This window comes from Microcaecilia unicolor, chromosome 11 (assembly GCF_901765095.1).
Source record: "Microcaecilia unicolor chromosome 11, aMicUni1.1, whole genome shotgun sequence".
Lineage (NCBI taxonomy): Eukaryota > Metazoa > Chordata > Amphibia > Gymnophiona > Siphonopidae > Microcaecilia > Microcaecilia unicolor.
The window spans coordinates 101,500,135-101,512,912 of record NC_044041.1 but is presented as its reverse complement, the minus strand read 5'-3'; the positions used below and the strand labels follow the sequence as shown (position 1 = coordinate 101,512,912).

Below are 12,778 nucleotides of genomic sequence, written 5' to 3'. Positions count from 1 at the left end.
ATAAAAACTCCAGTCATTTCAAGTCTGGCTCCTAGATCCTAAGAAACTTTGTTGAGCCCTGTCATAGCACCAGCCAGCTAGTATGACAAACTAAACTGGCTCTATTGTTGCTCCACACCCTCGCGGGTTGCCAACTCCAGCTCACCCCCCTGGGTTTGTATGCCGGCGCTGACATCGTCAACACTTCGGGGTCTAATTGCAGGATCGGACACGACTCACTGGACACACTTCCACATCCCTCCAATTTGCGCTCTGAAGACACCAGCAGTGAACCTGGATGGGGGTGGGGGTGTAGGAGGTCTTCCAAGGCCTGAGACATTACCGTCCAAGCTGGGCTCTTCCACCAGCCTGGCAGCGGATACACTCAGTGCCTCAGGGATGATGAAAGATGTCATTATCATCTGACAATGAAGTCACAAAAACAGCTGAAGCGAAAACCCTCTGTTTCCCTCTTCTCTGTGGCATTGAAAATCGAAGAATTAGGTAAGTAATCAGAAAAAAATGAAAAGGGAACATGCAGATTTCTCAAACATATTCGTTGTTGGTATCCTAAAAACCTGCCTGGCTAGGCGTGTCCCAAGGACTGGGTTGAGAATCCCTGGTTTAATCAAAGATTGTTGCATTTATGTTCTATAAACATTACATTTACGAACAGCTAAAGATCTTGTCAGAATGAAATCTATAATGATTATTATAAAAACATGTAAAATTATGTCTTAACTGATAATTTTCTTTCCTTTAGGTACAGCAGATGAATCCAGAGACTAGTGGGTTGTGACCATCTACCAGCAGATGGAGATAGAGAACAATGGACAGAAGTGCCTCATGGAACGGAGAGCTCCTGGCCAGTCAGTATTTCTCATAGCAAAGCAGAAAGAAACAGTCATAGAAGACTTCTCCTTTCTCACAGGAACCAAAAATAACTGAAAACACCCTGGAAAACTTGATTGGAGAAAATTCACTAAAAAAGCAACTTGCAACAACAACAAAGCAACAGAGCAGGAAATCAAGGGAGGCCCCTGGATTCACCTGCTGTGCCTAAAGGAAAGAAAATTATCAGGTAAGACAATTTTATATTCCTTAACACCAGCAACAGATGAATCCAGAGACTAGTGGGAAGTAACAAAGCAGTCCTAGCTATGGTGAGAAACCGACGCTCCCATAAAAAGGACCAACGCCCCGAAAGCTGTGGCTGCCTGAGCAGCGACATCCAGACAATAATGTCTGTAGAAGGTATGGACCACTGTCCTGCAAATTTCATCCAAATAAATCAAACGCATCTCTGCCCACAACATGGCCAATGCCCAAGTTGAATGCACCCGCAGATGTGCAGTAATGGGCTTCCTTGCAACTATATATACCAACACGATAGACTCAAGCACCCAGCAAGCAACAGTTGCTTTAGAATGCCCTCCCTTTTACAAGGACTGGCATGAAGTACAAACAAATGATCAGACCACCAAAACTCATTGGTTGCCTCTAGATACCAAAGAACGTTCCGGCGAACAATGAGAAGGCACAAAGAACCAAATTCCCAAGAGTACAAATCCGCCTGAAAGGTTGGAAGAAACAGTAGCTGATTAACGTGAACAGCAGACACCACCTTAGGAAGAAAGGATGGAACTGTGCAGAGCATTAACCCTTCGGGGGAGAAACACAAAAATTGGTCCCGACAGGACAATGCTTTGTGCTCCGAGACCCTGCGTACCAATGAAATAGCAGCAAGGAAGACTGTTTTGAAGGTCAAATCTGTCAATGAACAGCGATGTACTGGCTCGAAAAGGAGCCTTCTGAAGAGACCAAAGCACCAAAATAAGATTTCACTCTGGGCATGGAGGACGCAATGGTGGCTTAAGCTGACACACTCCCTTCAAAAAGCGGATGACATCGGGATGTGACGCCAAAGAGGAACCAAGCAGTCTGCCTCTATAACAGGCCAAAGCCGCCACTTGCACCCGCAAAAAACTGTAAGCCAGGCCTTTCCCCAAGTCATCCTTTAAGACGGCTAAGATCTGAGGAAAGGAAGACTGCAATGGAGAAACTGCCCAATCAGCACACCACGTCTCAAAAAGTCTCCACACGTGTGCATAAGCTGCGGAAGTAGAATGCTTCTTCACCTGAAGTAGAATAGCAATCACCTCCAGAGAATGCCCTTTCTTCCTCAACTTCGCTGCTCAACAGCCAAGCCATAGTGAGAAGGATCCTCCATCCAAATTGGGCCTTCAACCAGAAGAACGGGGCAAAGGGGCCATTGCAACCAAACTAAGTGCCCACATCACAGATGAAGAGGCCAATCAGGAGAAACTAGAATCACGCGACATGGATGGAGTAGGATCCACTGGAGCACTCTGCCAAACACAGGCCATGGGGAAAACACAGAGAAGAAGAATGCTCAGAGACGGCTGAAGATGAGCATTCAGACCTTCTGAACAGAGATCCCGCTTCTTGCTGAAAAACCTTGGAGCTTTGGCAATTTGCAATGAGGTTCATTACCGGTGTTCCCCACTTGGCAGCGATCAGCTGAAATGCCGACTCCACAAGATCCCATTCTCCCGGGTCTAGGACATGTGTGCTCAGGTAATACGCGTGCACGTTCTGCATTCCAGCAATGTGAGTCACTGACAGCCCACCTGATGAGCAACTGAGCTTCGAGAGCCAGTGATGCACTGTGTGTGCCCCCTTGCCAATTGATGTAGGCCACTACCCCACTGTCATGCTGTCGAAGACGTGCACCGGCTTGCCCTCCACCAAGAAGAAAAATGCACCACCTGAAGCTCCAACCGACTGATTGGCCACTAAGCTTCCTCTGGGGATCACCGACCCTGAGTGACCCGTTGGAGAAAATGAGCCCCCCATCCTCAGAGGCTCATGTCAGTGATCACCACCATCCACACTGGATATGCCAGAGAGAGACCCTGGCACAAAATGGAGTCCAACAGCCACGAAAGAATGCTGCAACACACTAATGTCATCCAGTGGAGCACTCGCTCGTAATCTTGCGACACCAGGGATCAGTAACTGAGAAGTGAGTGTTGCAACGGACACATGTGCACCCGAACCCAGGACACCACATCGAGAATCGCTGCTATGGATCTGAGAGAGACTCGAAGAGCAGAAGCCTACAGCAGAAGACCCACCTGCCTCTGCAGCCTGGCACACCTTTGCAGTGGCAGAGAGACTTTGCCCTGAGCGGTGTCAAACTGAACCCCCAGATACTCCAGTATCTGAGAGGGAACGAGCTGACTCCTGGAGAAATTGATGAACCACACTAACTGCAAGAGAGATATGACCCAAGCCATGGCCTGCTCACTCTCCTGGACGGAAGAAGCCCTGATCAGCCAATCATCCAGATAAGGATGGACATGAACACCCTGGCATTGCAGACAGGCGGCTACCATGACCATGACCTTGGAGAAGTCCATGGCATAGTAGCTAGACCGAAAGGCATGGCCTGGAATTGGAAATGCTGGCCAAGCAACCAAAAAGAGGAGAAACTTCTGATACAGAGGCCAAATGGGAAATTGCAAATACGCCTCCTTGAAGTCCAAGGCCATAAGGAACAAGCCCAGCTGCACTGCTAGTATGGAGCACAAGGTTTCCATTGCAGAAGTGCAGGACCTTCAGAGAATGGTTGACCCATTTGAGGTTGAGAACCGGGCAAAACGTATCCCCCCTTTTTCTTGGGAACCACAAAACAGATGGAATAATGACCCATCTGCCATTCGGCAGACTGCATTGGAATAATGGTTCCAAAAGGCCAGCAAAGTGTTGAGAGTCAAACGATCACTGCCCACTTGCCAAAGATCTCACATGAGGACTCCAAGAAAAAATCTGTGGCAGGAGAGGCAAATTCTAACTTGTGACCTTCTCGAATAATGTCGCGCACCCACTGGTCTGAAGTTATGCGGGCCCACGCCTCGAAGAACAGGAACAGCAGTTCACCAACTGGAGTCGAGGAGTGACCCGGCACCCCATCATTGAGCGGGAAAAGAGGAGGAGGGCTGGTGACCTGCGTCAGATGCAGAACGCTTGTCTGAGCAAAAGGGCTACCGAGACTGATACAGACAGCGCTGAGATACTTGGCCGTCCCGGTCTATACTGACACGCATCCTTGACATGAGGATGGGACGGCCCAGTCTTTGGAGAAAATTGTGTCCTATCCTCCGGCAGATGATGCATCTTAGAATCGCTGAGGTCCTTAACCAACTTCTCCAAGTCCTCCCCAAAGAGCAAGTGCCCTTTACTTTACCAGACGCTGCTTAGAGGCAGTGTCCGCTGCCCAGTGGTGCAACCACAAGAAGCAGCGAGCCTTGACCGTCAAAGACATCTGTTATGCAGACGCCGTAATCAAGTCATATAAGGAGTCTGCCAAATTGGCTAACCCTGACTCCATGTCCGGCAATTCCATGGGAATTCCAGTATCGGCTGGCTGGAAAGAATCCGCAAATTGCTGTACCCAACTAAAACAGACTTCAGCTGCATAAAAACTGCAGAAAGCTGCCTGTAAGGAAAGCACTGACACCTCAAACAAAAGCTTGAGAGGCCTCCAGCTTCCTATCCTGTACATCTTTTAAGGCAATGTCACCCTCCACAGGTAAGGTTGTCTTTTTGGTGACAGCCACCACTAAGGCATCAACTCTAGGCAGATGGAGCTTGTCCAGCTCCGACTGCTCAAGCGGGTATAACCAAGACATTGTTTTGGCTATTCGAAGCAGTGCGCTCGGCTTAGCCCACTGCTCCAAGATCATTTTGTGCATGGCCTCATGCACCAAAAAGGCACGAGGTGGCTGACGGGTGCTACCCATTTTGTGATTGGCAGTAGTCGGGTTAGAAGTGTCAGGCTCAGAAATACTGAGGACCTGGAGGGCCGTAGTAATGAATGAAGCCAACTCTTCTCTAAGGAAAACCTGGACTGTTGATGGGTCATCTGCCTCCTCCTACAGGAGCTCCCTCCTCCTCTAAGCCACCCCTAACCTGAGAGGAAAGAGAAGGGCCCGAAACAGCCCCATCAGAAAGAGGGGGAGAAAGGGGGCCAGGGACCCTCCCTCTGAAAGAAAGCCACAGCGGCACCTCTTGGGGTTAGGAACCCTCACCTGAAGCCCTGCGAAATCCACAACTGGGACTCCAGCCTGTCCAGATACCTTTAAATAATAGGCGCGATGTAACAGAAGTACAAATTTGGGGGAGAACGGCTCTGACACCTCTCCCCCTGCCTGCCCCGCCGGAAGGTCCAAACACGCAGGAAGCATGGCTGCCAGACCATCAGAACTGGCAGCTAACAGCGCACTCTCCGACTTACGCTGCAAAATGGCCACTGACGCGCTGCCCTAAGCTAGGGAAATGGTGTGCTTCAGTTGCATAGGAAAAACCCGAAGCCTCAGAGGACCCAACCCCCATCTGTCATCGGGGAAGCAGCACAGGCCCCTGGACACTGCTGTCCGCTTCCCACAGCAGGAGCAGCATTTAACAAGCTCCACTGCCATCCTGGCAGCTGTAGGCAGGAAAAAGGCGCTCCGACGAAAGGGTAACGCTGTAGCCACACTCACCAACCAAGCAGTGTTGATGAGAGTTTTTGCCTAAGGTCCATGGAGCTACTGCAACGGTGCCCAAATTTTCTAGTGCCAAATTCTACTAAAGGAACGCCTTCACCGGGTCACAGTAAGATAAACCCCAAATGCATGATGTCAACCGGTGCACTTTTTTTTTTTAGTGAGAAAGGAGGCAGGAGATGAGAGTGGTATCGGGTGGGGGAGGGACCTGGGATGACCACACAACCCAAAAGCAACACTGAAGCCCAAGGCCAAGAGCTTGCAGCCAGGACCAAGGAGAGAAATTGTCTTTCTGCTTACTGGAGATAGAGAACACTGACTGGCTAGGAGCACTCCATCCTATGAGGCACTTCTGTCCATTGTTCTCTATCTCCACCTGCTGGTAGATAGTCACAACCCACTAGTCTATGGATTCATCTTCTGCTGGCGCCAAGGAAGTTACATTTATGCTAACAAAAAAGTTCCGCCAAAACAATGGATTCTGTATACTTCACATACGTTGTTTGCATCGGAGTAGACCCATCACTAGATGGAATTTTGGAACTCCAAAAAGACTGCCACAGCTTTTCTATATATTGGAACTGAAGGTTCATCACTACATCCAAAGTTGCCTAAAGGAAAAAAAAAAATTAAGACATGCTATTGACAGTATTCAGATGTCTATAATTCTGGTCAGCATAGAACACCATAACATCTATATTCAGGTGCAACTACCTTTATATGGAAGACTTACTCTTAGTGGTGGTACTACGAGACTACCCCTAGGGGGTCATCTCCACAATATTTGTACCTGGAGCTTGACAGGGCAGGAGCGTAGGGGGCTGCTCCCGCCCTAGTCCACTAGACTGTAAGGAATCACCTCCAGCTAAGTCCCAGAGGTAGTAGGTCAGGGGGTATGGAGGGGAGGGTTTCCTTGGGAACATGTAAGTATGGACTTAGGGGATGGGCTTGAGGACCTGCAGCATTAGGTCTGTGGCTACTGCATTTACTGCTTCCTCTTCAGGTGGCAATAAGTGCAATTATGCATCAGCAGTCATAACCACTACCTTACGGAACCGACCCATGAGGTAGATGTCATACCCAACCACTTCTCCAACCTATGTCACACCCAGCTCCTGCCCATACCCATGTTAGACAGCTCACACGGTTTTCTGCTGCACTGCTGGTTTTTAATAGTAGACGAGTCCACGCCAGTCTCCACCATGTGGTAAAACCTAAGGGACATGTTTACTAAAGTGCGGTATATTTTTACACTTACTGCCCTTTAACTGCAAAAGTTAAGGTATGGTAAGTGCAAAGCCTGTATGGTAAATACAGGGAGCATGCCCTGCATTTACTGCACAGAGCACAAAAAGAGCTGCTCTAAATTCCGATATTGTACTATTGTTTTTAAAAACGACCCCAGGTAAAATATATGCCTGCATTTATAGCTGCTATTTAGCACACATAAAATTTTAGAAACAGGTGTAACTGTTCGCATGTAAAGTACGACTGTATTTTATAAATGATATACATAAATAGCAACTCAAACCAAACCTGAACATGTCTACATGTGGATCACAAAAGTGTGTGCATTCTTGTTGCCACATGTATGAAGGTAAAATCCTTTACAAAAATTATCCCCTGAAGGGTCTTCTAATCCATTCTGTCATTTAAAAAAAAAAACTGTATAACCAAACAGTATGAGGGTAATTTTCAATGGCATTTCTGCATTAAACGCAGTGCTTTAGACACAGAAATAGACTTTCATAAAATTGCACATCCAAAATGAACGTACAGTAGTTATTTGCGTACAACCTGTACTCATATAAAATGTGACCCACTGAGTAAAAAAGTACCAAATGTGGGGTTACAAATAACAGAGATAAAAGCTATTAAAGTTTGAAGGGGCAACTTTCATTTTCGAAAGTTTTGTATACTATAGGGTCAGTAGAATGGGACTATGCAATTTTTTTTCATAGCTTTGATGTTTTCATCTTAAACAACCTAAAAACTGCAGATACCTAAAGTGGGGTATGGTATTTCTGGGTTTAATAACTCTTTTTTTTTTATTGATAACTAGTCTAAAAGGCCAGTTTCTGTCAGAAATGAAACTGGCGCTAGCAAGGTTTTCCTCGGAGTGTATGTTTGAGAGAGAGAGAGAGAGAGAGAGAGAGAGAGAGTGATAGACAGAGTGTGTCAGAGAGAGTGTATGTGAGAGACAGAGAGTGAGTGTGCCCCCCCTTCCCCCTCCCTTTATGGTCTGAGGCCCCCCTTCCACCCCCACCTCTCTGATCTCAGGATCCCCCTCACCCCCTCCCTCCAGCCACCCATGTCCAGCGACCCTCCCCTCCCCCCTGCAGCCACCCATGTCCAGCGACCCTCCTCTCCCCCTGCCCCCCCTGCAGCCACCCATGTCCAGCGACTCTCCTCTCCCCTGCCCCCCCCCTCCAGCCACCCAGGCTGACGTCACTCACAGCTGATTCCCAGGCAAGGGGAGGAGTAGGGAAACACGTGGAGCAAGTGGCAGAGAGCGATGCATGAAACAACGACCCTCCTCTCCCTTCCCCCCCCTCCAGCCACCCATGTCCTGTGACCCTCCTCTCCCCCGCCCCTCCTGCAGCCACCCATGTCCAGCGACCCTACACTCCCCCCACAGCCACCCATGTCCAACGACCCTCCTCTCCCCTCCCCCCCCTCCAACCAACCATGTCCTGCGACCCTCCTCTCCCCCTGCCCCCCCTGCAGCCACCCATGTCCAGCGACCCTACTCTCCCCCTGCAGCCACCCATGTCCAACGACCCTCCTCTCCCCTGCCCCCCCCTCCAGCCACCCATATCATATCCTGCGACCCTACTCTCCCCCTGCCCCCCCTGCAGCCACCCATGTCTAACGACCCTGCTCTCTCACCTGCCCCTCCTTCATCCAGCCTGGTTGTGTAACCAATCCTTCAGGGCAGGCAGGAAAGATCCCCAGTCTTGCCTGCAACATATGAACCCATGTGCCTTCTTTGAGGCCAAGCAGGCATATTGTCACATGTGGCTGACATCATCCATTGAGCCCGGTGTAGACATGCTAAGTGCACTGTCACTTTAAATCTTGAGGCAGTGACCCCAACTTGCATGCACAGGTGCCTTCCTGCCCGATGCTCAAGTGCAAGACCAACAGTCTATCGTTTTATACGGAGCAGAAAGGTTGCTTTTTTAATCTCTCCTCAGTGCATCAAACTTTTGCCTTTTTGGTGCCTTCCCTTTTTTTGAGCCATTTTTTCTTCATATTCTTCTTTTTTCTATATTAAGTTGTTCAAATACAGAGAAGGGCGATGAAAATGATAAAGGGGATGGGATAACTTCCCTATTAGGAAAGGCTAAAGCGGCTAGGGCTCTTCAGTTTAGAGAAAGGATGACTGAGGGGAGATATGATAGAGGTTTATAAAATAATGAATGTATTGAACGGATAGAGATAATCGCTTGTTTACTCTTTCCAAAAATACTAGGACTAGGGGGCACGCAATGAAGCTACAAAGTAGTAAATTTAAAATGAATCAGAGAAAATATTTCTTCACTCAATGTGTAATTAAATCTGGAATTTGTTACCAGAGAATGTAGTGAAAGAAATTAGCTTAGCAGGGTTTAAAAAAAAGGTTTGGATAGCTTCCTACAAGAAAAGTCCATAAGCCATTATTAAAATGGAATTGGGGAAAATCCACTGCTTATTTCTAGGATAAACAGTATAAAATATATTGTACTGTTTTAGGATCTTGCCAGGTACTTGTAACCTGCACTGGCCACTGCTGGAAACAGGATGCTGGACTTGATGGACCTTCAGTCTGTCCCAGTATGGCAATACTTGTGTACTTATATTATACAATTTTTCTATTATTTTTAATTTTTCAGCCTTTTGGGGCCTCTGAGCCCTTCCTTTTGCCCAGGAAGCATCGACCATTATCAGGTGCACAATTACTCAAACTCCATGGACCATAGAGCCTTTTGACCTAGTGTTGGCCATTTTTCCCTCCATGTCAACAAGGGTGCTGAGTGGCTTTAAGAATTGTATTCGATGAAACAGGACTATGTCAGGCACAGATCTCCATAACTGCTGTATTCAGTGCTTGGATCCAGAGCACCAGGATGTACAGTATAGCCTCTGTCTGCGCATGCAAGCGAGAACCCTTAAAGCCCATTGAGTCCAGTGTGAAAAACTTGGTTCTGCATTGATATTGATATCCGCATCAGGCATGGCAGGGTGCACCAATGCGACATTGAGAAGGTCCAACATCGGACTAGGTACTGTGTACCTATAAGGACTCTATATCCTCGTCGTCAGTGCTGTGCGCATCGAGGGACCTGCTGCGTAAAAAGCCCAAGAAGCATCACCATTGTTCTCCCTCCAGGTACTCTGTCCACACCTCTCAGGATCGACATCCTCGAGACATGGGAAGCATCTGTACCAAAGTGACCTCTCTCCTTCATTTCAACTACTTTCTCATCGAGAGCCTTCAAGGTCTTTGAGATCTCCAATGCCTGCACAAGCTATAACTCAGGCTGTGCCCATACTGCTTCCTCAGCTGGTACCGAAGCCTATTCTACAAGAAAATCTGGGCTATGCTCAAGGAACGGTTTTCAGGGCTACTGCACTTGTAGTCTGTACAGGCTTACAGGTGCACCAGCTCGTCGATACATCAGAGAGACAGTCATGGGAGAGGTTCTACACGCCGGCTTGGCGTTCACCATCTGGGGCAGTATGAACCTGACCAACGCATGCATTGACATCAGCAAAGGAACCTTCTCCAACTTCGGAGACTCATCTGCCTTGACACACCTTGATACAAAGAAGCGTTCTAGTCAACACTCTCTTCCATGTACTTCCCATAAACAGTATTCTCAGCTGAGGAGTCCTATGGCATTCCATCTGATCCTTCTCTGCCACCTGAGAGACGTAGATCTCCTCAAGTATATCTTTTCCTGGCTTTGTCTGTGAGATGGCTCAGGCCATACCTTTCAAATTAGAGACAGAGGAAGAACCTTGTTCAGAACTCTGATGTTCTGGATTATGACTCTCTTCTTAGAGAAGGAATCACTGTTCCATTTTATTCAGTTATGAAAAATACTCTATTCAAAAACTGGGAGACTCCACTAACAAGTCAGGTAGCCCAAAGAAAATTGATACAATGTACAGGATACAGAAGTCCACTGGGTTTGAGAAACTATTACCTTATCTTTCCCTAGTTGTGGAATCTGCTTTAAAGCGCAGTTGCAGTGCAAGATCTCATGCTTCTGCTCCTCCAGGAAGAAAAGCTAAAACGGACTTTTGGCAGAAATACTTGTCAAGCTTCAATGCTAGCCAATCACATTTTGGATTATCAATATTATTCCACAATTTATTTAAAATGGCTAATACAGACCACTATTTTTATAGAATTCCATCCCCCTGAGAAAGCTGAGGAATTTCAAAAGCTTCACAGAAAACGTCTTGACTGTTGTAAAATATCTGGTACCGCAGGCCTTTGATGTCTCTTCACACATTTCCAACTTAGCCATGGCAACGCAATGTCTCTCCTGGCTCAGGGTCTCTGACCTCCAATCTGCGGTCCAGAACCACCTAGCAGATAGATGTCCCTTGTTGTGGAGAAAACTTGTTTGGTGACAAAGTCGAGGAAGTGGCAACCTAATTAAAAAAAGCATATAGATACTACAAAAACTCTACCCAGGCCACAAACTTCTGTTACTTCTTCTTAGAGAAGATTTGCAGGAGGATATCAATGCTCTACGTGTCATTACATTCCTCCTCCTCCTCCATCTCAAGGGCTATGCCCCAATGCTGATGTACAATGAAGCAGCAGGGTCAAAAATAGACACTCTCTCAGTCTGAAAAACAATCTAATTTTTGATTCCTTCCTAGAGATGATTGCCACCGTACAGTTGTCCATGCCAAGCAGCCTATCTGTCAGAGGAAGGCTTACTCTCTTCCAACGAGGTGGCCTCTCACAACCTCCAACAATCAGGTGCTACACATCATTCAGCATGGTTATGCTCTGCGTTGGCAAAAAAGACCTCCCGACCATCCACCAAACGTGTCTAGTTTCAACTACTTCCAAATGAAACTACTTCAAGGGGAGCTCTCGGCCCTCCTCCAGGAGAATGCAATAGAATCAGTTCCTCCACTAGACAGGGGTCAAGGGTTCTAGTTTAGGTATTTTCTCATGCCAAAAAAGATGGGAGAATGACAGAGAATGATACGGGGATGGGGATCCGTGTTAAATCCACAGAAGCAGGAAACAATTTAGCGCGTTTACTCCGGGTGCAAGAGCAAAACTTTTTACAGCCCCACAGGAACAGTAAAAAGCTGTGCTCCCGTGATAACCCCCCCCCCCCCCCCCACACACACACACACACACAAAAATAAAAACCACGGTTTCCAATTTGTGTGTCCAGCATCTGTGTGTGTTCCTTCCATCTCACCTGCAGTAGCTCTTCTTTATGCAGCCGACAGCGATCTCCACAGGCCTGTTCTGGGGCCTTCCCTCTGCTGGGGTCTGCCTTCTCATGCAACTTTCTGTTTAGTGAAACAGGAATTGAATCAAAAAGCAGGACCCGGCAGAGTGAAGGCCCCACAGCAGGCCTGTGAAGATTGATGTCAGCTGCATAAGATAAAGCTACCATGGTGGGAAGGGGGGAGGGGAGGAAGACAAAGTGCCAGACCCGTGGTGAGGGAGGGCTGCACTAGGGGGGCAAGAGGGGGGGCTTCTGGACCCTCGGAAAAGGAGGGGGCTACTGGAAATGTGGGAGGGGGATCCTGGACCCACAGGAGGCTGAAGGGCAGGGAGAAGCTGGACCCATGGGGGGCGATGGAGGGAAGGGACAGGTGTTGGACGCAGGGGGTGGAGAGAAGGAAGACTGGCTGGAAGGAAAAATAGGTGCTGGAAACATTGGGGGTGGGAGAGTCTGGCTGGAAGGGAGAGAGGCGCTGTACCCATAGGGAGGGACTGGAGAGAAGGGTAGACCCATGGGAGGGACTGGAGAAAAGTGAGAAAGGAGCTGGACCCATGGGAGGGGACTGGAGGGAAGGGAGAGGGCAATGAACACAGAGGGGCTGGGGAGCAGGGAGAGAGGATCCTTGGGGAGGGTGCTAGAGGTAAGGATGAGAAGTGTTGGACCCATGGGGGGGGGGCTGAGGGCTAAAGGACAGGGAGAGAGGCGCTCGACCCATGTGAGGGGGCTGGGAGCATGGAGAGAGGTGCTGGACCCATA

General features: G+C 48.2%; 1 protein-coding gene across 1 annotated transcript in view; it reads right to left on the bottom strand.

Moving 5' to 3' along the window:
• The window catches only part of RFX2 (regulatory factor X2), a 582,894-nt gene that overhangs the window by 207,998 nt on the left and 362,118 nt on the right, over window positions 1-12,778 (bottom strand). Inside the window, 1 exon segment of the mRNA XM_030218518.1 lies at window positions 6,048-6,160. Within this exon segment, the coding sequence (XP_030074378.1) occupies window positions 6,048-6,160 (113 nt within the window).